A 27987-nucleotide genomic window follows, 5' to 3' on the forward strand; every position below is an offset into this window, starting at 1 on the left:
GGCTTTGTGACGCCACGCGCCGGGCGGCGTCGGGGTGCTTGTGGCGCCGCTGAGGGGGCCGCCGCCGCCGCCATTTTGTGCGGCCCAGCGCCGTCGGAGGGTCGGCGGGGGCGGCCATGTCGGCCTTCTCGGAGGCGGCGCTGGAGCGGAAGCTGTCGGAGCTGAGCAACTCGCAGCAGAGCGTGCAGACCCTGAGCTTGTGGCTCATCCACCACCGCAAGCACTCGCCCCTCATCGTCGCCGTCTGGGAGCGGGAGCTGCGCAAGGGTGAGCCCCCGGCGGGCCTCGGGGGTGGGCGGCGAGGGCGCGGCCTTCCACGGTGCGTCTTCACAACAGCCTTGCGAGGTAGACTTTGCTGAGAGGCTGGGCCAGGCCAAGGGGGGTGGGGTGCGAGCCATGCAGGCCGCGCTTCAGCCCCCGGGGAGCCTCCACTCTCAGCAGGGTCTGCCTGGGTCCGTTTGCCCCTCGTGGGCCCTCCAGGACTCCATTTTCTGGGGCTGCGGGGTGGCGCTGCCGTGCCCTGCCCTGCCCGGGGGCTTCTTTGTCACATCTGGCTGGCTGCTGTTTGCCACGAGATGGATCCTCGCTGGGGTCATAGTTATGTATCGGCATTTGTCAAATTCGCAGCCCTCCAGATGTTCATGAACTACAATTCCCATCAGCCCTTGCCAATATAGCCAATGCTCATATTGGGAGGGACTGATGGGAATTGTAGTTCATGAACATCTGGAGGGCCGTGAATTTGACACCCCTGGCCTAGCGAATAAGAGAGCTGCCCATCATGGGCTTTTCTCCGGCTGCAGGAAAATCGACTCCCAACCTTTATCCTTCCTGCAACACAGGAGTGGGCAGCTGTAGAAAAACATTATAAGATCAAAGTCGAAATTTTTGGCTTTCTCTATTCCTGTTTGAATTACCTTATTTTTCATGTTGCTAAATTCATTAGGCTATAAAAACTGTTTTTGGAACTTAAGCGTTCATTTAATATGGAGATGCTTTGCCATGGTCTAGAACTGAAGAAGGAAGTAGGTATTTTCAACTGCTTCTGCATGTTCTTTTAAGTTGCAATCAGGGTGGCCAACCTATGGTGCTATAGAATCTATAGTATAGATGTTATACTATAGCCAATTGGCCATGCTGGCAGGGGCTGATGGGAATTGTAGTCCATGAACATCTATAGCACCATAGGTTGGCCAGCCCTAGGTTAGAGTGTCACAGTAGGATCTGGGAGAACCAGGCTTGTATTCCCACTTGTGCTATGGAAGCTCACTGCGTTGCAATCAGCTGGCTTAAACTAGAATAACCCTACATTAGGGGTGGCCAACCTATGGTGCTCCAATTGGCCGTGCTGGCAGCGGCTGAACATCTATAGCACCATAGGTTGGCCAGTCCTAATGTAGATTTTGTAAGGGAGAGAGGTCAGGAATCCCCAGGCATAGTTGTAAGTTGTGCTCAGGATAAAATCATGGATAAAACACACATATGTAGCAGTTCTAAGGACTTGGTCGGTTTGCATAGGACATACAGTGGTACCTCGGTTTCGTCAGTAATTCATCCGAAAAGAATCGACGAAAACCAAAATCGACGAAAACCGAGGCGCCATTTCCCATAGGAATCAATGTAAATCCAATTAATCCATTCCAGGCACATCAGGGGGTGTCACTGCCCAAATAAGGGGCTCCCTCTGCCTCCCGGCTGGGCTTCCTCAAACCCCAGTTTCAGTTTTCGTGGACTTTTTCTGGGCAAATTTTTTCTGGGTTTGAGGACGAAAACCGAGGCAATCGATGAAAACCGAGACAAATTTTGCCCAGAGAAAATCGACAAAACCCGAAACCGACGTCAACGATAACCGAGGTACCACTGTATAATTTTTCCAATGCAAGTTCCATGTGAACACACTGAAACCAAACTTGGCACACAGTTATTTTTACCAGCAGTTTCATCTTAGAAACTATTCACTTATGAAAATGTGGGCTGAGCTGTATTATATCTCAACCGCTAGTATATACATTTTGGCATGAGAATGATGACTTCCTAAGTTGGTCTTCTGGGGCTGATAAAAGGGAACGTGCACTTGAAATAATTGTTCCACCTGGGTGTCGTGCTTTATATAGGACTCTTTTTCGAGTGTTGCTCTGTGTCTGCATCCTTTTTCTGCTTGTGCTTGCTGCGTCCATTTTCCTGTAGAAGCTATCTGATTACCAGTAACCATATAACTATGTTGTGAGGAAAATTGTGGCTGCGTTTTCCAAGCTTTCTGATTAAGGGAACCTTTATGGTGGGAGGCAAACCAGTGGAAGGAATATTTTATTTGTAGCTATACTGATTAAATATATCTGGTCATATGTAATTACACTTGCTGTAATTTTTCTTAGCTGTCTGGAGTAGCTGTCTTAATGTTAACTATTATCTTGCGCATTTTTGAAAGGGTATCAAAGACATTTAATGAAGTATGTATGCATTTTAATTTGCTGCTCACCAAGCAGAAATAGCAGTTGATTCTAGGTCAGCATTCAGTCAGGTGGCTTTCATGGCTGTTGAAAAAATGGGTTTTTTTTTTAATTGAGAAACGTTTGTTCTTCACTGAGAGCTTTGATAGCTGGGTTGTGGAAAATGTCTTTTAAGTCACAGCTGACTTAATGGCGACTTCATGGGGTTTCAAAGCAAGAGATATTTGGAGGTCGTTTGCCACTCCCTGCTTCTGTGTAGACTGAGAGAGTTCTGAGAGAACTGTGACTGGTCCTGGCTCACCCAGCGGGTTTCATGCAAGAAGAGTGGGATATCGAACCTAGTTCTTCAGATTAGAATCCGCCACTCTTAACCACTCCATCACGCTGACTCTCAGCTCGTTTATACACAGTTTGATTTTAAAATTGTGGTTGCTCTCCAGAGCATTAAGCAAGATGTTAACTATGTATTTTGTCTATGGGATTAATAGAAAGCAGAGTCAGAGTAGTGATTGAACGTAACGGTTGTTCCAAAATTAACTTTTCTAATAGGTGAGATGTGCTAGTCATCTAAGAGTTTCTTAACTGTATGTTTTCATTTTATAGTTTGTAAAAAATTCTTATAAAAGCATATCTCTTTCTTCCTTTGAATTTTTTTATTCAATAGTTTTGAGTGTATCTTTCAACAGTATGAATCCCAGAATCAGTTGTTTTGGGCACTTCTGGGTGAACACTTAAGTGACCTGCTACAGAATGTGTCTAAAAATCTGTCAAGCAGCAGTGCTATGATGCAGGCTCTTCTTAGAATTTTGAGAATTTAATCTTAAAATAGTGTTTTAGTCCATCTGATTTCAGTGATGTGGTTGAAATGATGGTTGGATGTTGGAGAATAAGAAATGGAAACTTGCATATTTGAACTTTTCCTATTTAACAGTTTGACTTTTATGTTAAATGTTTGGTGTTAAACATTTCCAATGCTTTAAAATTGGTTTCAGTCTTAACTGCAACATTCTCAATTTACATTGTTTACATTAAATTCTTAACTGTAAACATCTCTATTTCTAATTTTTTTCATTTACTATAGTATATGTTTTCTTGCGCTTTTTTTCTTGAAGGCAAAGTATATTTTTCTTTTTGTGGTCATGCTTTTTTGTAGTGTTTTTCAGCACTAGTGAATATATTTTCCTTAATAGTTCCTTTAAGACGCGTGAATCACAAGCAGTTTTATTGCAGACTGCAGTATTGCTTTTACAAGTTATGTTAGTTTTTTGTATTGAAACGCTGATTATCATATAGATATCAGTGGAATTTTAAAGTTTTTCCTTGTAATCTTGTGGGGTTCCTTTTATGACTTGCCATTCTTTTTTTCCCTTTAAAAGCCTTGTGGCTACATGCCTTAATAGATTATTCTTAATCTGATAGTTGTAATTTTTTAATATTTTGGGTTTGCTAGAGTATACAAGTAAACTAAGTAATAATTTTAACTCTAATCTGCTATTCCATGTATGAAGATAGCAGAGGCTTTTCGCTTAGATGGGCAGATCTGATGGATTTTACCATCTGTTCATAGTATATTATAGAAGCATATCTTTCATATAGTTTTTACAGAATCTGTTCTTTACAACATCCGAGGGCAGATATTTTCTCTGAAAGTGGTGACTATAAGGTTAGGCCTCACAAAGTGAGGCAGGGCTTCAAAACTGTGTGGTGGCTTCTTTAGCTAACAATGGATCCTAATTGTATGATAGAATTATTTATAGGTGATAATTTCTAAACGAATCAGACCTTGTATTAACTGTGGGGAGGAGTGTTCCATGAATTTTGATATGCTTCCCTAGTAAACAGGGTCAGCTGTCATCTCAGCAACTATAAAGAGCCAAACTCAAATGGGGGTGGTCAGCCAAGCACATGTCTCTTTTTTAAACAGGCTCTTGTGTGTGGGAGAAAAATTAGGGTTCATTTCCTTCAATTGATGAGTGCCCCGTTTGATACAGGTGCTGTATTCATGCCCTATAGAATAATAGGGCATGAATCACAGGATGTTTATGATGGCTAAGACTTTTGAACTTTTGGGTTCAAATCTTTGCTCAGCTGTGAAGCTGTTCGTGTACCTTGGGGGCATTCACTCTCGACACTCCCCTTCATAGGGGATAAATAAGGGTGAGGAAAGCAATATAAGCCACCTCACATTTCATGGAGGGCCATCTGCTGTGTAGGTGAGCCAACATTTCCTTTGAATAGAGGGAGCTATTTCTACCTCGCTATAAAAGTGTGCGTGTGGCGGGGGGAGGGGACGCAAAGTGAAAAAGGACCCTTCCAAATGAAAAAGCTGGAAGACAAGAAGCAGACCATGAAAAACTGGGAAACCAGAAGGTAATTTTCAAGGAGGGTGTAGAGGAGAAGAAAATGAAAAACCATAGGCAATCTCTCACTGAAAAGAAAAGCAATTTTGGGGGAAGTAGATGGTGAGAAACAGATGGTGGAAGAAGGTTGCGAAAGGAAGGGCAAAGAAGAAAGGCTTGAAAGATCAAGCTAGAGTTGCTTTCAGATGTAAGGGATAGGGAGCAAGAGATAGAGAAGTAGGGGGAAGACAAGGGTACTGGTAGGGATGGGAAATGAAAACATCAGTTGTTAAGAAAATGGGTCCTTCAGTATCACTGGATGAATTTATAGATGTGATCAAACGTGAGGCGGGGTTGCTGGCTGGCCCACGGCCCTCCCAGGACAGCCTGACCTTTCCCTGGCTGTGCCTTCTGCCCTGGCAGCAGCATCTTTTTCTCAACACCTTCGTTGCTGTGGCTGCGCATGGCCCGGTTACTTCTGCTTCCGAACCAGCAGGCTGATAACATCCTTCCCAGGGGCAAGTAGCATCCTGGAATGCTGGCTTGTGACTTTCATGAGGACTGGCACATTTTTCTCACAAGGCTTCCTCCCTCCTCCAAAAAATAAAATAAAGAACTTGACTGAAACCAATGTTTAAAATTCTGAGTTTAGGGGAGAAAACCGTCTCCTGTTAGGGTAGACATCTGAGCTCACAGGTGGCATGGCCACATGAAGTTGGATTCCAGACTTCTGTTTTATGAAGATTTCAGGTGTGTTTCATGTGTGCAGGGAGAATGATTCACCCACCCACCTATCGCAGTCAACCAGTAATTTGCCATCTGAGCATAGTCACATTCTAAGAGAACTATGGCTAGTAAAAGACATCAGCAGCTTAACGACCGTTTAGAATCTAGTGTTCAGAAACTGCTGTACAGATACTGTGCATCCGTTATAGTCTAACTCAGCCATTCTCAACCAGGGTTCCCTGGTACCCTTGGGTGCCGTGAGCATGTCCCAGGGGTACCGTGGCAACACTACCGCCCCCCCTCCTCATTTTTGTGGTGTCTCCCACCGGCGCCAGCAAGGACATGGAGCTGGCTCATGGGGCAGGGCCTGCCACAAGGTCAGCAGCCACCACCACCCCCAGTGCTACCCTTCACCCTGGGAGGGGAAGGTGGGGTGTGTGGCAAGCAGGGGCAATGGGAGGGGAAGGTGGAGGGTGGCGGCAGGGGTACCCTGAGATATGAAGAGTGAGGTCAAGGGTACCCTGCCTCGAAAAGGTTGGGAAACACTGGTCTAACTGAATAAAAGCAAAATAGTCCTACTTTTTCAGCTTGAAGACATGATTTTTTAAAAGAAAAATACCCACATTGATCTTTACTTGAGAGAATAATGCCCATTCAGCACAATTCCAGTGGCTAAAGGGCTGGGTTTCAGTGTGAGGAGGATCAGGGTCAGACCTGTAGATAACTATGAAGTTGATTGGATGGACTTAAGGAAGTTGAATGAAACAAAAGTGGCACCTTAAAGACTAAATCCAGCAATGTCTTTTCTTCCGCCTTAGCAAAACCGAATCGGAAATTAACCTTCTTGTATCTGGCAAATGATGTCATCCAGAACAGCAAAAGGAAAGGACCAGAATTTACAAAAGACTTTGCCCCAGTCATAGTGGAAGCATTTAAGCATGTTTCCAGGTATGGTATGCTCTCTTCTGTACATTCTGTGACATGCATGCTCTCAATAATGAAAATGTTGGAGAAGTGGAATGGAATCATTGTTGCCTTCCAGAAATAAGGTGCCATGGATCTGGTGTGAATATTTGAGCAGCAGTTGTGTTAAAAGTCAGCTGAATTTAGCTGTCTGACTTTTACACGTAAACATTCCTGAAAAAAATGCTTTCTGAACTAGGCTGTGTTGACTCTGTCATCTTTGCATATATTGTGATTAGTTAAATTGTTTTTTATCACCATTACAGTGAGACTGACGAGAGTTGTAAGAAGCATCTTGGCCGTGTGCTGTCTATCTGGGAGGAAAGATCTGTTTACGAGAACGATGTTTTGGAACAGCTTCGGCATGCTTTGTGTAAGTACATTTCGTGTATGTGCAGTACTTATTTTTATGACTCGCACCTCTTTAACTGACATTTAACCCTCTCGTCTTACTCCAGATGGTGAAAAAGCCCCCAGGAAACGCACGTATGAACAGATAAAAGTCGAGGACAACAACTGCTCTGCTCAGAGTTCTCCATGTGATCCTCCACAGGTAGAAACTGTCTGGAAAAGTCCAAACAAAGCTGGCGTCTTTCTTTCAAGACTGTTTGATAGAGTAAATTTGGAGAGTTCCTTTTCCAAAATTATATTGTTGAGCTTCTGGGAGACTCTCAAGGAAAAGTGACCAATGGTAGCTTCTTTGCTGTACTGTTGGCAGCAATGACTAGCAATTAATAATGTCCTTAGCCATGCTGACTAGCTTTCTGCTGAGCGGCCAGAAGTGTTTCCAGTGTGTATTCTGTGTAGCTTGCAGTTTTGGGAATCACAGGAGATTATTGTTGAATGAGTATTAGGAAAACATGGGTTTCTTAGGGAATGGAGGACTGCAGACCTGCAGGGAATTGGTTAATATATGTTGCAGTGTTGTTTCGTATCTTGGTAGTAAAGAGGGGAGAGAAGTTAATTGGTGTTGTATGTTGTTTACCATAAAACCCACTGCATTGTATGCTGAGAGCTGATTGTTTTCTAAAGTAATACACTTCTCTAGACCACAGATCTCATTAGAGCGTTGCAAGAACTAGAAAATGCCGCCTCTGGGGATGCAGCCGTTCATCAGAGAATAGCCTCATTACCTGTAGAGGTCCAAGATGCATCCTTACTTGATAGAATAACAGGTAAGAGAAATGGCAGTAATTCAAATGACAGCCATATTCGGGCTTGACAAGATTATTCTTTAGTGATGGATGTTGATGCCTTTGTTTCCTATAGAATGCCACTCATCGCTGTGGCAGGCAAGAAAATTCAGATGGAAGCTGTCTTTAATGAGGGCATTTAATGTATTTAATGACTAGGATTATTTGGTCACACTGTTTTAATAGTACCGTTTTATATGGCTGACGATGGCGGCTATACAATAAATTATTGTATGGTTTTGATTATTCTTTGTTGGAAGATGAATGTTCTGTTGTTAACTTTCCAGATAAAGAATCAGGAGAGCAGCTTTCAAAGACGGTAGATAACGCATGTATGTTACTGGCGGATTACAACGGCCGGTTGGCGGCTGAAATAGATGACAGGAAGCAGCTGACACGGATGCTGTCCGATTTCCTGCGATGCCAAAAAGAAGTTCTCACAGAGAAAGAACAAACGTTGGAAGTGCGTAACTTTGTGGTAGTCCTGATCACTAACTTTTCTTTACTAAAATGTTTGGTGTTTAAAATTTCTCTCCGTAGGATAGTACGTCTGTTTTCTTTCCATCTTTTTCTTCCCCCCCCCCCTTCTTTAACGACTGCTCCCCATCTAATGCGTGGAAACGTAGTTTGCCCATATTGTTCTCGAATAACCGGTCTCTTTGCCTCCCTCCACCCCAGTTCCTTTGACATTTATTAAGTTTCATTTCTCAAGCATGTTGGGAATCACATGCGTTTAGCAAACTCTGACGTCCCATTTTAGCTTCTTCTTCGAGACGGTTCGAACAAGTAAGTTTTAATGGATGCATTTTTTGTGTGTCTGATGGGGAGTATGCACACAGTAGTAAAATTTTGTGTCAGTAAAACAGGTTTATTACCCTGTTTCCCCGAATATAAGACATCCCCCAAAAATAAGACATAGTAGAGGTTTTGCTGAAGTGCAAAATATAAGGCATTCCCCGAAAGTAAGACATAGCAGAGTTTTTGTTTGGAAGTATGCCCAACGAACAGAACACAGAAAAAATAAGACATCCCCTGAAAATAAGACATAGCGCATCTTTGGGAGCAAAATTTAATATAAGACACTGTCTTATATTTGGGAAAACACGGTAGATGAGTATGTAATGGATACTGCTATTGTCAGTTCGCTGTAATGCTGGGCAGTCTGAATCCTTCTATATTAAAAATGCCCTTAGCTTACTATTTAGCTACGTTTATATCATTTTCAAGATCAGATAACCTTTTTTTGTTTGCTTGTTTCTTCAGTAAGGTATACTTTTTCGCCCCTCTTTTACTGTCCAAGATAGCTTTGTTAAAGGATTTCAAGCCTCTGGTATTCTGGGCTGTTCCTATATACATGGTGTGATAAAATGTAGAGTTCAGGCATTTGCAGATTTAGTCCATTTCAAACTAATATTACGAATACGTGATTACCTATCTTTCAGTTACCAGGGGCAACAATTTAAACAGGAGAACAGTTTATATCGGTTTCAACCAAACTGGTCACTCCTCAGTTGATTACATAATTTAAAATCAAATACAAGGTACATATTGACTCTTTTGTTGTACCTTAAGTTTACTGAGCTAATGTTTTATGTTATTTGTCAACAAAAATTATTTATTAAGGTTTCTCCTGTCTTCTCTGTGGGTAAGTAGCATATTTTGTGTTGGAACCTCTTTAACATCTATCTAGCTTTTATTTCAGGTGAGAAACGTGGATGTTGTCGTCTAATGATGGTGCCTTCTATTAGTAACACATCCTGCTAAAAATAAAATTCACAATCAAAATCTTGTTCTGTCTCCTGTTCTTGAGAATTGACAGCCCATGCCTTCCACTGCTTCAGAGACCTTTTCATGATGCTTGCCATATACTGCAAACACCAACTTCCCATGAAACGGAACTTCTAATTTAACTACACATGTAGTTTTAAGCCACGTTGAAAAATGTGTGGCAACTTGAAGATTGATTTTTTTAATGTGTTTCAACCACCCCTTTGCAGATTCATAGTATATTAAATATGTGGAGTTAAAATTGCATTTTGAAATTATATGAGTCTTCAGTTAGAATTTGAATCCACGTTGCTAGCTTTATGGCCTTTTCCATGTTGTCAGTTGAGGTAATTATAAAATGGGTTCAACAGCGGTGAAACAGAAGTCACAGCTCATCTCTATAATCCCAAGAACAGGCTAACCAGAGAATTGTATAGTTTGAGAAGTGAGGCTTGTAGGCAACTCATGAATGTATTAGCAGGGTTTGTAACCTATCCTTTGTGACTGTATCCTACCAAGGAAAGAAACGATCCTTTTCAGTGTTGTGATTATGACCTGCTTACTTTGTTCCATGGAACTTCCATTGGTATTCCTGGGTACACCACTAGGATTGGGATGAGGGGCCTGAATTTGTCCTGGGGTCTTGGGTGTATGTAGTACAGGTCAGCCCCCACCCCCTTCAACTTCTGCCTTGGGTTGCATTCAGGGATTCTCTGAGAACTGAGCTGAGCCCTGTTTGTATTCACTGCACTGACTGTTGGTGTGTGTCCTGAGTTCTGTTTGGTGCAACAAAACTTGGCATCTGGGGCAATTCCCTCTGAGAGCTGAGCCATCTTCTAGCTAGGTAACCTCTTGTGGTGTTTTTTGGTGTAACAAAACCCATAAATAATAGGGTAGATTGCCATAAGTCCACAAGTGTTACAGTTATCTTGGTTTTGGAGCAAGTGTATTAGTGTGCAGTCTTATGCTATTCAAAAGCAATTTCTGTGCCATGGGTAGATCAGGTAACCTGCATTTATTTGCATTCAGAAGTATGTTATCTTGCAGTGAATTTGGGCTGGAAGAAGCGCCACGTAATCTATTGTTTTGTAGCCACAGTACTTGTAGATTATTACATCATTACAGGCAGCACCTTTAGTTTTGTCTAGAAGAAGAAGAAGAGTTTAGATTTATATCCCCCCTTTCTCTCCTGCAGGAGACTCAAAGGGGCTTACAATCTCCTTGCCCTTCCCCCCTCACAACAAACACCCTGTGAGGTAGGTGGGGCTGAAAGAGCTCCGAGAAGCTGTGACTAGCCCAAGGTCACCCAGCTGGCGTGTGTGGGAGTGCACTGGCTAATCTGAATTCCCCAGATAAGCCTCCACAGCTCAGGCGGCAGAGCTGGGAATCAAACCCGGTTCCTCCAGATTAGATACCCGAGCTCTTAACCTCCTACGCCACTGCTGCATCTAGCATCAAGGTCTAGCATCAAGACCACACAGAGCCAAATTCTGGCATCTAAAAGAGCTATTTTAGACATGCCCAGTTTTTTGTTCTCCTTTAAACAGCAGCCCTCATGCCTTATAGCTTTCAGGGCAGTTCTGATGAGTTTCCAAAGTGATTGTCAGTATGGCAGGGCAGGCTGCTGTCGAAGAGAAACAAGTTTGATGCCCCCTGACTAGTTGTGCAGTTCTTGGGATCCTGTTCATAGTCCAGGGAAGTAGTTAAATTTTTTACTGACATTAATTAGGTGGTGAAATAGCAGGGAAACAACCTTTTCTGTGGTGGCTTATGACTGACAACCTGAGAAACAACCATAAATTTAGTAAGTGGCCTGTGCCTCCTATGGCAAAGGGGAGGATACATGAATTCTGTGTGACTGGCTGGGATTCTGTGCTAGTCACACAAACATTTTCTTACAGACTCCAGAGAAAACTTGGCAGCCATATCAGTCTGTGAACTAAGATGCTGTAGTGGAGCCCTTCGTCTGTGTAGGCGCTTTCTTCTTCTAGTGCTCATTGTTCCTCCTGGCTTTTCCACCCTGGTCATTACCAAAATAATTAGAATACTATAAGTGTCTTAATATTGTGGATTGCCAATTACAACCTGCTTTCCTGTCCCCCATGGCAACTGTAGAATCAGAACATAACCCTCTGCTTCCAGTGGGTGTGCCTTCCTGCTTATAGAGTTTACCCACTTTTTTGTTGATGTACGTTATATGTTTACTCTCAAGGTAGAGCAAAGGTTCCAGGGATGAAGCTGCTTTAGAATTTCAGATGAGTGAAATTTTCCCACTTGGTAAACTTGTCTAAATAGGCAGCGCCGGAATCAGTTGGGTGTTGTGGGTTTTCTGAGCTGTGTTGCCAAGCCTGGTAGTTTCGCTTCTCTAACGGTTTGCCTGCATCTGTGGCATTTTGCCCCCATCTATGTTTTTGTCCATATCTTCTGTGCCACAGAGATAAACACAACTTATTGTACTATGACAGTGATGGTGAACCTATGGCACGGGTGCCAGAGGTGGCACTCAGAGCCCTCTCTGTGGGTATGCGCAAACAGAGTGCTCCCCGCCACACATCTAGACCGACCTGGGCCGCTGGGCTTGATTATTAGCATTAAACCTAAGACCTAGTTTTGGGGACGCAGTATAGGTAACCCTGTTAAGCGCTGTTAAACCCCACTGATTTTCATGCAAAGAACTAAAGCGTGATCCTTTACCTGGGAGTAAGCTTGGTTGTTGGCAATGGGGCTTGCTTCTGAGTAAACCCTCCTAAGGTCGTGATTAACCCGTTGGAAGAGTTGCATGGTTGCTTCAAAGCAAAGCCAACAACTACCACCAAGTTTACTCCCGAGTAACGCACGCCTCAGAGCCAACCATTTTTTCTAAACTAAAACCTCAGTATTCAGGTTAAATTGCTGTGTTGGCACTTTGCAATAAATAAGTGTGTTTTGGGTTGCAGTTTGGGCACTCGGTCTCAAAAAAGTTCACCATCACTGTACTACGACATGCCTCTGAAGATGTCAATCATAGATGCAGATGAAACATTAGGACTAAAACTACCAAACCACGGCCACACAGTGCAAAAAGCCCACAACACCCAGTTGTCTAAATAAGCATTCTATTTTTGTCCTTCACTTTTTTCTAAGCTTCTGTATGGGCAGGGTTGTAAACATTTCTGTTCAGGCAGTAAAAAGTGTAACATGAACAGCTGGGTTGACAATCTCTATCTTATCAATACATGCAAAATCGCATCAAACGTTTTATTTGCAGTTGTCCTGGAGAAATGCAGAGAATGATGTGGATCACTGGTTCCCCCACCTCCCTGCCATACCCTTTTAGGATGACACCAAAATTGAAAATTCATCCACCATTTCCTGGAGTCTCTTTATTCCAGAATGTTCCGCTTGGGTCCTAGTGTCTTGGGGACAGAACTTGGCAGAACTGGTGTCATCTTAATCCTGAAAAGGATATAGCCACTGAAATTACCTCTGCACGTTTCCTGAGACATCAGTAGATGCGGCCACATATTTTTCAATCATAACTTCACAGCTGAATGGGCTAAAAGCTTTCTTTTTTAAAAAATGCAGTCTTCTTGTGCTTCTGTAGATGAGGCTGTATGCCCTACTTCCTCTGAATTCCTAGCTTTACCTCTTGGGTGTATGTTATGGATTATGGCCCTTCATGAGGTCAACAAGTTGCCTTCATGTGCTCAATTCAATCATTGCAAAGATAGCAAATGGTCATGAGTTCTCAACTTTTTGATTGGTGACCTCATGCAATCCTGTTACCTGATTCCATCCATTCCTTTGTGTCTATTTATGATTTACTGTTAACAGCAAAATACAGAAGCAAGACTACATCATTTATCCAAAAGACCTTGCTTTCTCTAGTATTTTTTTCACATACAATTGAGTTCCTTCATTCATTGATCCCACTAGAGAGTACATTATTTTTCTGTTATACATAAAGCAGCCTTTTACCCACAAATGTATCTTTTTTGTAGCACATGGGTCTAGGTCCAACAGAGTTTGGCCCAATTCCCAAATTGTATTAGTCACTGTATTGTCGAAGGCTTTCACGGCCGGATTCAACTGGTTGTTGTGGGTTTTCCGGGCCATGGTCTGGTAGATCTTGTTCCTAACGTTTCGCCTGCATCTGTGGCCGGCATCTTCAGAGTTGTGTCACAGAGAGAGGTCTGCTACACACTGTCCCAGGTAAAACGTTAGGAACAAGATCTACCAGACCATGGCCACGCAACCTGGAAAACCCACAGCAACCAGCTGTATTAGTCCAGTTTAAATACCTGTGTGGTACCATTAATTTCAGTATTAAACACTGCTCAGCATTTATTTGTATTTACAGCATTAATTAAATTGCATCCCATTCAAAAGAGGGTAAAGCAAACTGCAGCACTCCTATAACCTTTAGTAAACCAGTCTGATTGTCAGAAAACACACTGACTTCTGTATTTTGGCATCATTATCCCTCAAGAAGATTCCATTTGGACGTTGGGTGGTGGAATTGTATAATCTTTTAACAGACCTAACAGACCTCTTTCTTAGTCAGTTGTATTTTATCCACCTTTTCCTGACATGTCTCACTTTTAACACGGTACCATGTGTCACATTACCTTCACTGCATCTCCAAAAGGAGGATATGTTTTAATATGGCTTCTATTCAATAATATTAATGAAAGAGCTTAACAAAATTGTTTAAAATTAACAAATATGAGAACCATCTGTTTTCCTCAGACAAGCCTCATCTTTCATGGAAAGATTTTTTAATTACTTTCCCATTTAGACTAAGCTTCCTGTCCTGCCACACGTCCCTGAGATCCTTGAAGGAAGGGTTAGGTAGGAATGCATCATATAGAGTTTAATCAAGAACTTGCATATATTAGAAAGTGTTAGGAAATTAGTTCTAGTTAGCCTTTCTTAATATCTGCTCAACCATGCAGTTGTAAACATGCAGATATTTATCCACAGCAAGGGACTTTTAACTGCAGAGAATGAGGCCTCTGTTTATCAATATATCTTGAAATGAAATTCTATCTTTGCATAATATCTACTCTGCACGATGGGGAAATCATTTATTCCAGAATTTATTTACTTCATTAGACGTAGTTGTAATTAATAGAGCAGTCTGATTTTGTATTTATCCCAATTATTGAATCTCCTTATCATGTACCGGTAGCAGTCTGGCTCCTTATCATGCCAGCAGTCCTGGTAATGTAAAGCAAATATCTAATTGTTTCAGTTCAATATATTAAACTAGGGCTCTATCTTAAATTATTGAAATTTACTATATAATAATGGAGACGCATCATTGTATTTAGCTATTAGATGTTCAGTGTTTACAAAATCCTTCTGCTTTGTAATATTTAAGTATCTGAAAGATTGAGCATTATACCCCAAAAAAGCATATAGTAGTGATGAGCCCTGCTCAGGGGCTTACACTTGAGGAAGAAGGGAGAGATTTCAAAAGGAAAATGGAGGAGAAAGAGAGTAGGAATTGAAAGCTCTGCATGTTTGTCCATTTCTGTCCTAGAGATATGGTGCAATAAGAATATACAGTGGAACCGCGATTTTCATTGGTAATCCGTCCGAAAAGAATCGACAAAAACCGAAACTGATGAAAACAGAGGCAAACTTTTCCATAGGAATCAATGTAAATCCAATTAATCCGTTCTAGGCACACCAAAAACACATTTTGGGTCACTAAATATATTGTTTAATGCTGAAAACAGTAACAAACAATAACACTATGACCAGCTTCAGAGCCAGTGGACCAGTGTCGCACCAGAAAGCTGTCCAAAGAGGTCTATTTCTGACGCCTCTTTAAGATTTGTCTGAAATGGGGCAAGACATTGTCATTAAACAAGTAGCAGACACGGCCTGCAACAGCTTTGTCCAGGTGATTTTTCTCCACAAACCCCTTCACCTTACTGCAAATCCTTGAAAACCGTGAATTTTTCACTGGAAAAACCAATGAAAACCGAAGGCCATGAAAACCAAGGTTCCACTGTAGATGGTGTGAAAAAAGAGGCAGTAATCTAGGTCTCATCTAAGAACTAAGCAATAGTGTAGACATGGAGGGTAAATGAAAAATAAGAGAAGATTGGGACCCAAATTGTAATAATAATAACCTGAATCTCACTGAGGCCCTATCTGGGGATACTTAAATTCAGAGATTGGAGCCATGAACAAAGAACGTGCACTTTTCTAAAAATCTGAGGAAAGCCCTAGGTCAGTGGTGGCGAACCTATGGCACGGGTGCCAGAGGTGGCACTCAGAGCCCTCTCTGTGGGCACACACAGAGTCACCCCCCCACACATCTAGGCTGGTATATTTGGTCATTGACCATAAATAAAGTCGTCTTCATCTAGGCTGGCCTGGGCTGCTGGGCTCGATTATTAGCATTAATCCTAAGACCTAGTTTTGGGGAAGCAGTGTAGGTAACCCTGTTAAGCGCTGTTAAACCCCACTGACTTTCATATGAAGAACTAAAGTGCAAACCTTTACCTGGGAGTAAACTCGGTTGCTGGCAATGGGGATGGCCTCTGAGTAAACCCTCCTAGGGTCATGATTCACCCATTGGAAGAGTTGCACGGTTGCTTCGAAGCAAAGCCACCAACTACCACCAAGCTTACTCCTGAGTAATGCACGCCTCGGAGCCAACCATTTTTTCTAAACTAAAACCTCAGTATTCAGGTTAAATTGCCGTGTTGGCACGTTGTGATAAATAAGTGGGTTTGGGGTTGCAATTTGGGCACTCGGTCTCGAAAAAGTTCGCCATCACTGCCCTAGGTTGCACAATAATCTGATCAAAAACACCTTTGGGAGTTACCCATCTCCCAATAATAGAAGCAGGATCTGGACCTTTTAAGAAATGGATTCCCCCCGAAGCCTCCCTGGCAATTGTGGGGGTTGCTAGCCTTCAAGCCTGGGTTTCTGACAGTAGAAGGGGAAAAGGGCAGGGCCCTCTTCTGGACTGTTTTGGTTGCCCAGCCCACTCCTGCTCCGTTTCCACTTGTCCTAGAAAGAGGAGTCAGCAGTACCCACTGGACAGATTGCTGCCATACCATTTGCAGAACTCCTCCAGGTACAGGGGGCCACAATTTGATTCTGCACAATTTGCCTAGGTGTTGCTGGGCCTGGTGTTGTTCACTGCCCAACTCATTTGAGTGATTTGCTATTGCACAACCTTTGCAAGTTGGCCAAACTTTTCCCATGGAGACTTGGGACAGAGGGAAAACTGAGACCTTGTGGGGTATAATGGTTAGAGTGTCAGACTAGGACAGTGATGGCGAACCTTTTCGAGACCCGAGTGCCCAAATTGCAACCCCAAACCCACTTATTTATCACAAAGTACCAACACGGCAATTTAACCTGAATACTGAGGTTTTAGTTTAGAAAAAACGGTTGGCTCCGAGACGTGCATTACTCGGGAGTAAGCTTAGTGGTAGTCGGTGGCTTTGTTTTGAAGCAACCATGCAATGCTTCGAACGGGTGAATCACGACCCTAGGTGGGTTTACTCAAAAGCAAGCCCCATTGCCAGCAACCAAGCTTACTCCCAGGTAAAGGATTGTGCTTTAGTTCTTCGGAAGAAAATCAGTGGGGTTTAACAGCGCTTAACACGGTTACCTACACTGCTTTCCTAAAACTAGGTCTTAAGTTTAATGCTAATAATCGAGCCCAGCAGCCCAGGCCAGCCTAGATGTGTGTGTGTGGGGGGGACTCTGCACGTGCCCACAGACAGGGCTCTGAGTGCCACCTCTGGCACCTGTGCCATAGGTTCGCCATCACTGGACTAGGATCTAGGTGACCCAGTTCTGCCAAGGAAGCTGCTGGGTGATCTTATGCCGGTCAGACTCAGCCTGAACTACCTTGCATGGTTGTTAGAATGAAGTGGAGAGCAGGCAAGTGATGTAGACTGCTACTTGGCCATGCTGGCAGAGGCTGATGGGAATTGTAGTTCCTGAACATCTGGAGGGCCATAGTTTGAAGACCTCTGCTGTAGGGCATAGGTGTCACTCGTGGCCCTCCAGATGTTATGGACTACAGTTCCCATCATCCCCTGCCAGCATCATGCTGGCAGGGGATGATGGGAGTTGTAGTCCATAACATCTGGAGGGCCACAAGTTTGACACCTGTGCTGTAGGGCTTTCAAGGCTAGAGGAGGCCGGAGGAGGCTTGCCACTGCCTACCTTCATGTCCCCTGCTTGGTATTTCTTGGTGATTTCCCATCCAAACACCAACGAGAGTCAACCCTGCTTCGCTCCTGAGATCTCTCAAGATCAGGCTATCCATGTCAGGACGACTGGATATTTGCAGCATTTAAAATCCAAACACATTCCTTTTTTTGCAGTCGCTTCAGAGAAGAAGTTGAAGACAGGCTATTTCAGGGGTAGGGAACCTTTAACACTCAAAGAGCCATTTGGACCTGCTTCAGCCGGAAAGCAGAAAAACACTTGGAGCCAAATAATTTTTGATGACATTTAAAATAAAGATAACACTATATATATTGGTTTTTTTCTACCTTTTAATCTCCGCCATTCTGAGAAGCCGATGGATGCGCCCGCCTCTGCTGCTCCGTAGGACGGCATGATGGGGCCTGAAGGCTCGGCCCTCACCGCCGCTGAAAACGCCTCTGCCCTACTCCAATGGGGCGGGTGAGTAGGGGGGGGGAAGCCCGCAGCTGCCCAGCCGCTAATCGCGGGCAGTTGGTGTGCTCAGCCCGGCCTGCTGCCTGCAGGGTGGGCATGCATGGATGAGTCGGGCCCGGCTCTGCTTTCGTTGGGAGCCGCAGTGTAGCAGCAGAAGAGCCGATGGCGATCTCGAGCCTGCAGGTTCCTGCACCCCTGGGCCTATTTAACAGTTCTGTTTTTGAGGGGAAAGAATATTAACAGTATTTAGGATTAGAGATAAGGCAGAACAATAGCTCGCCTATCGATTGTCTCAATACTGAGGCAGGAGGTATCCAAGCAGGAAGAAGCAGCAATAGTAGAAAGGGAAGATAAAGATGGTCAGGAGAGAGAAAAAAAAATCAGACCTGTAGATATTAAAGAATAAATCAGAGGGAGGCTGCGAGTGAGAAAGAAAAATGGAACCGGAGGGCTTTGAAGGATTCCGAGGGAATCCCCCTCCCCACTAAGAAAAATTGAACATTTTGAAAGATTAGGAAAGCATGCATTTGGTAGAACCTCCGAAATTGCATACAAATTATGATGGCCAAAACCCTGTACTTGCATGTTTTTAAATCACATCCTTAATTAAACTTAAACACGTTTTTAAAATTCCTAATAGATTTGTCTTGTACAAGACTCCTTGTCTCGGTGCTGTCTCGGCCATCTTACTGCCCTAGTCCTGCAGAAAAATCTAAAGTTAAATATAAACAGGGGGTTTAACACCCCCTGGTACCTGCCCATGTGGCTATGTGTAACTGCCCACGTGTAGACCACACTGTCAAAATGGTGGTAGCCGCTCCCATAGAGAACTGGGCCCAGCTGCAGTGGCCACTAGATCAGGCCATCGTGTGGTGGTGGCCGATATCAGGAGCTGCTCCTGGGTGGGGGTTCTGTCACCACGGCAGACACCTTGGGCTGCTTTAGGCAAGTGGCTGGGTGGGTGGGAGAGAGTGGGATTCCCTCCCACCTCCCCAGTGAGAGAGGGGTCTGGAGACAGGAGGCTGTTCTGTCCTGAAGCAGCTCCAGGCATGCCAGTGAAAGAGCTGACTGGGGGAAGGGAGAAGTCGGGAGCTGCAGTGGTGGGGGGAGATTTGTTCCCCCCACACTGAAAAGCTGGCAAGAGAGCGGGGCGGAAGCAATGATGCGGGGAGAGTTGGGATTCTCCCCCTGCTACGCACAAGTTTTGCAAGGCCCCTGCTTGTTCTGTTGTTCTCCAATTCTGGGGTCCAGCGCAGTAATCTTGTATAATGTGTCAACACACGGTCTCCTTCCAGAATATTTGGACTATGGGTATTCCCAACTTGTATGTTACATTTCCATTTTCTAGCAAATACCTTAGTTGCCAATGATGACAGTCGCAGCACACCTTGCTGTGTGGCATCGCCTCTAAGTAGCCTTTAGCTGCTTTTGCAATTCTGACACTGCATAATGAGTGTGGGCACAAAATGGCAGCCGTAAAATGGCTGCCACAGGGGGCGAGGCCAGCCATAAAATGGTTGCTGCAGTCTCACAGTGAAGATCTTGGTCCCATGGTGGCAATTGCTTCCAAAGCAACACATTTAATAATCTGCACAACCAATCAAATCTCCAGGGCCCGTTAGAAGCCTTGCTGGACAAAAGCTCTAACTGGCCCTGTGCACTTGTCAGCTAGCATTTGTGGGCACCACGCAAGTGAAGGTATGAGGAGGTTATATATTTCGCAGTATCTAATCTGGAGGAACTGGGTTTGATTCTCGGGCTTCAAGTCAGCCTGAGCTGTGGAGGCTTATCTTTGTAATCTAGATTAGCCCGTGGCTAATTCCCACATGCCAGCTGGGTGACCTTGGGCTAGTCACAGCTTCTCGGAGCTCTCTCAGTCCCACCTACCCTGTTTCCCCGAAAATAAGACATCCCCGGAGAATAGGACATAGTAGAGGTTTTGGTTGAAGTAAATATAAGCAGACCCCCCCTTAAAAGAAAGAAGTAGCAAAGTTTTTTGTTTGGAAGCATGCCTGATCTAACAGAATACAGTAGAAATATAAGACATCCCTGAAAATAAGATATAGCACATCTTTGGGAGCAAAATTACTATAAGACACTGTCTTATAACCTGTCGGGAAAGGCTACTGAGACACCTCACAGGGTGTGTTGTTGTGAGGGGGGAAGGGCAAGGAGATTGTCAGCCCCTTTGAGTCTCCTACAGGAGAGAAAGGGGGGATATAAATCCAAACTCTTCTTCTTCTTCTTCTAAGATCCAACGATGAATGTTGTATTCAAGTATTCATGAAAATCTGTCAGGTATTTCCAGAGAGCGGCCAAATATTACATATTTTGGATTAGTTCTGGTCTCGGTTCAGTAGTTTCAAAAGTGATTATTAAAGTTGAAGCCCATACACATGGGGTGAATTCTTCAGTGTGCCCCCCAAACTCTTTCAGTTCTCAGGGGGAAACTTAAATAAGGCTCACTCCCACATGTTAGCAAGGCTGTGGATCTTTACCACTGCACAGTGTGCATCTGTAGCCCAGACAAGTGGTTATAGATATGGGGATAGAGCATGTTTTATTTAGTGGATGTAACTGGACATAATACAAGAGTATGATGAAGACTGATAGAAATAAAGTTCAGCATTAAGACTTCACATTCTGATTCATGCTGTATAATTACAGTAGATCAGTGGTGGCGAACCTATGGCACGGGTGCCAGAGGTGGCACTCAGAGCCCTCTTTGTGGGCACGTGCAAACAGAGTGCCCCCCCCCCCAATCTAGGCTGGCCTGGGCTGCTGGGCTCGATTATTAGCATTAAACATTAGACCTAGTTTTGGGGAAGCAGTGTAGGCAACCCTGGCTAAGTGCTGTTAAACCCTACTGATTTTCTAATGCGAAGAACTAAAAGCCAATCCTTTACCAGGAGTAAGCCTTCGGCCAGCTGGCAATGGGCTTGCTTTACTGAAGCAGTAAACCCTGCCAGGGTCGCGTGATCTCACCCGTTGGAAGAGTTGCATAGTTTCTTCAAAGCAAAGCCACTGACTACAACCAAGCATGCTCCCGAGTAACACACGCCTCGGAGCTGTTTTTCTAAACTAAAACCTCAGTTTTCAGGTTAAATTGCTGTGTTGGCACTTTGTGATAAATACTAGATGTGTGTTTTTTTGGGCCTTGGGTTTTAATTTGGGCACTTTCTGGTCTCGAAAAGGTGTTCTGCCATCATTGCAGTAGATAGGTATCAACTACTGGAGCTCCTAACCTCTGCTTCTCAGCCCTTTTAAAGAAGCCAAGACAGTGCCTCCTGCCCCCCCCCCCCCAAAAAAAAAAAAAGAAAGAAAAGAGCTTCCTAGGGAGGAAAAATGTGTGCTGCTAATTTCATCTGCACCTGCATTTTCCAATCTACTCAGTGGCGCTTTGCTGGTCATGCACCAAGTTAAACCCTTGAACTGGATGGCCCAGGCTAACCTGCGTTTGTCTGATCTCAGAAACCAGGCAGGGTCAGGGATGAGAGGATCCTCAAGTAAGGCCAGAGTTGCTACACAGAGGCACACAACGGCAAACCAGCCCTGAAAGTATATTGCTTGGAGCAGAGTCGTCATAAGTTCCCTGAAACTTGACAGAAAAAAAGAGGCCAGATTTGATTCTGATCTGGGTTGTGTGTGTGTGAGACATGGTCTTCGCTTTCGACCTCGCCTCCTATTTTGCCCGGCGACCCTCCAGAATGCTACTGAACCGGGCGGAAGAGAAATTTGATTTTTTTAAAAAAAGTTATAGGGCAAGAATGAGAGCTTGAATGGTGGATGCTTGTGCAGGGCCTGTGTCTGTCAGTGACCCAAGAAGCGCTTAGTGCTGGGTCTGAGAAGGAGGCCCAAATCTTAATGCAATGGGTAATGCACGATACAAGCAGAAGCACTTCAGAGGATCTAAGTCCGTGGTGGCGAACCTTTGGCACTCCAGATGTTATGGACTACAATTCCCATCAGCCCCTGCCAGCATAGCCAATTGGCCATGCTGGCAGGGGCTGATGGGAATTGTAGTCCATAACATCTGGAGTGCCAAAGGTTTGCCACCACTGATTCTAAGTGATCGCCCTTGGCTGCTGACTTAAGATGAAATGGTATTTTACTCTCTGTTCCTCTCCCGGGTTGAAGAGGAGTGGAGGCAGTTCTCAGCCCATCACTCCTATCCCTGTGTGAGGGAGGCAGCTGAACCAGCGTGGTGTAGTGGTTAAGAGCAGGTGGATTCTAATCTGGAGAACCGGGATTGATTCCCCACTCTTCCACCCGAGTAGCAGAGGCTTATCTGGTGAACCAGCTGTGTTTCCGCATTCCTGCTGGGTGACCGTGGGCTAGTCACAGTTCTCTCAGGACTCTCTCAGCCCCACCTGCCTCGCAAGGTGTCTGTTGTGGGGAGAGGAGGGGAAAGGAGTTTGCAAGCTATCTTGAGTCTCCTTAGGGGAGAGAAAGGTGGGGCATGAATCCAAACTCTTCTTCTTTGTTGCCACACAACATCTGGGCCTGCTGTCATTGCCAACACGGTGCCCAAGAACGGCTGCAGCACGCGCCAGCCCATTTCGTGGTGCCTCCAAGTGTTTTTAGACAATAGCGGTGCCAAGGGTGCTCCTGCCCAGCAGGTCTTCTGATTGGTCACTGGGGATCTGACTGGCTGTGCAGCTTAGAACAATGTTTCAGCATTTGGTCTTCTGGCTCTGCCTCTCAGTGGCCATCTTGTGGTTGCCCCCACCTCCCTGTGTCAGAATTCCATGAGTCAAAAGGGTTGGGGGCTCCTGGGCTGGGCTCTTCTGTGGTTTGTCTGGCTTTGGTGTTATTCAGGTCATCCTGTTTGAGGCAGGAGGAGAAACTGCTCTATGTGTGGAGCACGAGGTGGAGGTAGCTTCCTTATCTGCCTGCCTGTAGAGCTACAGATTCAAAGCAGCAGTGGCGTAGGAGCAGCAGTGGCGTAGGAGGTTAAGAGCTCGTGTGCCTCCAATCTGGAGGAACCGGGTTTGATTCCCAGCTCTGCCGCCTGAGCTGTGGAGGCTTATCTGGGGAATTCAGATTGGCCTGTGCACTCCCACACACGCCAGCTGGGTGACCTTGGGCTAGTCACAGCTTCTCGGAGCTCTCTCAGCCCCACCTACCTCACAGGGTGTTCGTTGTGAGGGGGGAAGGGCAAGGAGATTGTCAGCCCCTTTGAGTCTCCTGCAATCCAAACTCCTCCTCCTCCTCTTCCTCTTCTTCTTCTTCTTCTTCTTCTTCAAAACAGTTGATGCAGAAACAGCTTTAATTTCCTAAAAATATATAATTTATTTTTTTACAAAAAAACACAGAAATGAAGAACGGATTTAGGAAAAAAAATACATTACATACATTAAAAATTGGGCTGCGGATCCAGTAAAAAGACTAAGAAAATAAGAAAAGGGGGAGGGGAGGTGTTGAAAAAATGGAGAGGTTGCTTGTAAAAGCTGAGAGGCAGCTCACAATGACTAATCCTAGATTTTCAGAACCAGTGGGTCAGAAATGAACCTCAACTAGTTGACCTGTTGCATTGAAGGTCCCCAGAATTCCTGGGGAAGGTAGAGCCAGACCCCCGTCTGCTTTTATGCCGGCAGTCGCCCCTTTCAGTAACGTGTGACGGAGCTCCTGAGAGGTCAAACCAGTTGAAGCACCATCTTCCCTGCAAGTGGATGCAGAAACAGTTCTAAAGCACTGCTCGTTCGTACAGGGGAGCAGGAAGAAGGCGTGACTCGAATGTGGAGCTGCCTTTGCTTGCTATCGAAGGTCCGAACTTTTCGCTCCTGGGTTAGGGCTTTGGCTGGTCTCAACATTTCTAATGCTGTAGCATGGCCATATCATAGAAAATGGCATGTTCTCCAGTGTGCTTCCCAATGTCTGTCTATGTCAGCGATAGCGAACCTTTTCGAGACCAAGTGCCCAAACTGCAACCAAAAACCCACTTACCGTATATACTGGCGTATAAGACTACTTTTGAACCCTGGGAAATCATCTGTAAAGTCTGGGGTCGTCTTATACGCCGGGTACTGAGCGGGTGGTACTTAGCGCCCAGGATCTGGAGCAGCAGCTCTGCTGGTGCTGCTGCTACCCCGCGCACTGGGTTCAGTTCCTCACTCCTGAACACGAAACTTGCCCTACTCTAGCTTGGCCAGCTGCCTCCCTGCCTGTGCAACTGCAGCCCGTCGCCACCACCTGCCATGATCCTAGCGCAACTGTCAGTGCGCATCCCCCCCCCAGAGGGAGAGATGATCTGGAAACTTGGTGAATGTGAAAGGGGGGGGTCAAGTTTCTCCTCTTCCTCTGAGTGGGAAAATTTCCCCAAGTTGTTCGGGGCACGATTCTTTGGAGTTCTCCTAGAGACGTCCAGCAGCTGTATGCCATAAGCATTTGACGTAGTCTTATACGGCGAGTATATCCCAAACTCTATATTTTAACTGGAAAAGTGGGGTGGTCGTCTTATACGCCCGGTCGTCTTATACGCCGGTATATACGGTATTTATCGCAAAGTGCCAACACGGCAATTTAACCTGAATACTGAGATTTTAGTTTAGAAAAAACGGTTGGCTCCAAGGCGTGCATTACTCAGGAGTAAGCTTGGTGAAGCAACTGTGCAACACTTTGAAGGGGGTGAATCACGACCCTAGGAGGGTTTACTCAGAAGCAAGCCCCATTGCCAGCAACTGAGTTTACTCCCAAGTAAAGGATCATGCCCAGGCCAGCCTAGATTATGTGTGTGTGGGGGGGGTGATTTTCCGCCCCCCACACGACAAACTCTATGCACGCGTGCCCACAGAAAGGGCTCTGAGTGGACTAGATGGCCTCTATGGTCCCTTCCAGCTCTATGATTCTGTGAAATCTTGTCAAATATTTAACAAACTGTCCATTAAAATCAACGTGATTATAAGGTTTTGACAGCTCAGGATGTAAATAATGTTGTCATTTGTATTAAAGCATACAAAAATATAGCAAAATTCACTATACGTCTCAACATTGTTTTGACAAGCCACTTTGAAAGTTAAGGGAATTCTGGCCAGGATTTTGCTATTTGTAGAATATAAATAAATGTTCAGATTAGACTGTAGATTTGAATTGATGCAGAGTTGGGCAAATGATTGATTTGCTGCACAGATTTTATACAGGCCACGACCCAATTCCATAAAGTGTCGGTTTCCCCCGTAAAATTTCTTTCTCATCTAACAGTTAATATATATTAAGTCTTCTTTTCCTTGGGAGCAGTTTTATCATGCAGTCACTCCACACTGTGCCAAGGGAAGAAACAAATCTCACCATGACGTTCCTCTGAAGATGCCTGCCATAGATGCAGGGGAAACATTAGGACCAAAATCTACCAGACCATGGCCACACGGCCACAAAAAACCTGCAACAGCCAGCTGATTCTGGCTATGAAAGTCTTTGATGATACAATGATGACACCCTCTAGGAACAGCATTAATCTTGATAACTGAAATTTTCACAGCTCAGGAGCATGACTTCACAGCATGACTTTCACCCTCTTCTTTTCCCACTGCAGTTTCCCATGAGCATTTTTAGCCCAGAGCTGGAGGGGGCAGGCTAGAAAGTTGTGCTTTTTGGGCAAGAAATCCTTCCACCTGCAGAATGTGTGTGTGTGTGTGTGTGTGTGTGTGCGCGCGCCTTACAAATATTTTCAACATTATTTATTAGGAAAACCATAACTTGACTTTTAAACTCACATGAACTTAACACTGTGAAGTATTAGTAGTTTTTGACCCATCAAATACATTCATACCCAGAAGCTGGAGATGAGATAAATCAACAGTTTTGTGGCACTTCTAGAACAGGATGGCGGAGGGTTTAACTGACGGCAATCCAAGCAATAAAAAACCAACCTGGAAAATAATACTTTGTAATCCTGCCTGTGAAGTTAGCAACCAAGGCCAGGTTATCCTCAAAATGACACAACCGACTGATTGTCTTTTTCTAGCAAATACATGAAATAACAGAATTGCTGGGGAAACTAATTTGAAGATTAGCCGGGTTTTTGTTTTGCTTTTTTAAAAACCCCATTTTTTTCACAGTTCTGTCCACTCATGAAATCAGTCACGGGGGTGGATCCAGACTAACTTTGCCAAGTGGGCGGGTGGAGCTCTGCCGCCGTCTCCCTCCCAATTCAGCCTGCCAGTCTCCATCGAATTCTGCTCCAGGACAACAGAAGACCCTGAGGAACTGGGGGAGGGTCTTCTGCAGAAGCAGTGAATCAGTGGAAGTTGCCAACTTAGTCTGGATGCAGCTTGTACTGTCCTTATTAGGGATTTGGCCACCTTTATTCATGTTTTCAATTACATCTTGGTCAGGTTACTGCAGAATATTCAACACAGCAGTGCTACTGTTGAAGATGGAGCAGCAGTGGCGTAGGAGGTTAAGAGCTCATGTATCTAATCTGGAGGAACCGGGTTTGATTCCCAGCTCTGCCACCTGAGCTGTGGAGGCTTATCTGGGGAATTCAGATTAGCCTGTGCACTCCCACACACACCAGCTGGGTGACCTTGGGCTAGTCACAGCTTCTCGGAGCTCTCTCAGCCCCACCTACCTCACAGGGAGTGTGTTGTGAGGGGGAAAGGGAAAGGAGATTGTAAGCCCCTTTGAGTCTCCTGCAGGAGAGAAAGGGGGGATATAAATCCAAAACTCTTCTTCTTCTTCACTGGTGAGAATGTGGCGGTTGGAGAACTGTAGCTCACAGCTAAGCAGGTTTACAGTTATAAAAACCTTCACTGTCAGTTTGCCTCTGAGTAGGTGTTGACCCATGAAACTCTGCTGTAGATGTGCCTGAAGCTCAGAGAATGCGTTGCCAGAGCTAGGAAGGGTGCATGCCCCATTGGAGCTCCCTTACCTGGCAACAGGTTGGTACACTTTGAGGCATCTGGCAAAGGAACTTTTACTTTTCTCTAATCTTTTAGGAACACCCCCCTCCCACCAAGTAGTTTTAAGTTTCCCCGTTATCTTTTAATGGTTCTGTGCTACAGTTTTAAGTCGGCTTTGATTTGGCGACACTTTGCACCACCCCCACAGAAGTCCACTTTTCCGCATGGGTCCCCAGATCCAAAAAGAAACAGTTTCATGTTTTCTAGCTGTTTTTCTTGATGCGCTTCTGTCCTGGGGAAGAATAGTCTTTCAGAACCAAGAAAAAAAAAAAAGCAGAACAGTCCGGGCAGAGACTACATAAAGGTCTTTCTGTTGTTCTTTTTGGCCTTGCAGGAATACAAGCGCAAGCTAGCTAGAGTGTCTCAGGTACGGAAAGAACTCAAGTCGCGCCTCCAGAGCCTTCCAGACCTGTCGAGGCTCCCCAACGTCACAGGAAGTCAGGTGCATCTTCCATTTGCCGGGGATGTTTATAGTGACGATTGACATTTAGATGTTCTGCTGGGAAGAGGAATGGGTCACGTTGGCCGATTGACATTATTTTTGTATGTTTGTTCAGAGTAGTCCTGAGTGTTCTAATTTATATGTTGGTTGGTTGACTATTTTACAGACAAGTAGTGAAACAGGTACTATGTTTATGTTTATAAGACACGGCATCAGCGTATTATGTTAAAGAACAATTATTGTAATTACCATTTGGACTTGCTTTGATTAGATGCCTCCCCCTTTAGAAAATGGTTTCTACTTTTATTTTTCCTATTTACTCCTTCTCAGATACAGTTCCATTAATATAATCAAAGTGTACATGTTAAGAAATTGCAATTCAATTGCAAGCAGAAAAATATTGAAATGGATCTTTTACTTAATGGGAGATTGGCTGGCCTAAAGGCCGTAATAATAAACTACTACTACTACTTCTTATGGGAGATGGCTCGTGAAACTCTCTTAAACATGAAAGTCATAGGTTCTCTTCTCTGAAAAATGAATTTCCATCATACACTGTCATTA

The 27987-nt window shown here is 44.5% G+C and overlaps 1 protein-coding gene across 2 annotated transcripts; it reads left to right on the forward strand.

Annotated features, from left to right (window-relative positions):
• RPRD1A (regulation of nuclear pre-mRNA domain containing 1A) lies at positions 1-27898 on the forward strand. 2 transcript variants are annotated; one of them, XM_048511678.1, is made up of 7 exons: positions 3-267; positions 6334-6463; positions 6745-6851; positions 6937-7031; positions 7527-7653; positions 7959-8134; positions 27316-27898. In XM_048511678.1, exons 1-7 carry the CDS (start codon positions 117-119, stop codon positions 27463-27465), a joined length of 936 nt encoding a protein of 311 aa, XP_048367635.1. In that variant the 5' UTR covers positions 3-116; the 3' UTR covers positions 27466-27898. The 2 variants fall into 2 exon arrangements, with proteins under 2 accessions (XP_048367634.1, XP_048367635.1); XM_048511677.1 differs by lacking the exon at positions 27316-27898 and having other exon boundaries at positions 1-267; positions 7959-8665.
• The last annotated feature ends 89 nt before the right edge of the window (positions 27899-27987 follow it).

The sequence above is a fragment of the Sphaerodactylus townsendi genome, linkage group LG11, assembly GCF_021028975.2.
Source record: "Sphaerodactylus townsendi isolate TG3544 linkage group LG11, MPM_Stown_v2.3, whole genome shotgun sequence".
Lineage (NCBI taxonomy): Eukaryota > Metazoa > Chordata > Lepidosauria > Squamata > Sphaerodactylidae > Sphaerodactylus > Sphaerodactylus townsendi.

Excerpts from the sequence above, each read along its gene's own strand:
- RPRD1A (XM_048511677.1), top strand. The coding sequence starts at position 117 with ATGTCGGCCTTCTCGGAGGCGGCGCTGGAGCGGAAGCTGTCGGAGCTG. Across the intron at positions 268-6,333 it reads GGAGCGGGAGCTGCGCAAGG|CAAAACCGAATCGGAAATTA; the intron begins GTGAGCCCCCGG and ends CTTCCGCCTTAG. Across the intron at positions 6,464-6,744 it reads GCATTTAAGCATGTTTCCAG|TGAGACTGACGAGAGTTGTA; the intron begins GTATGGTATGCT and ends TCACCATTACAG.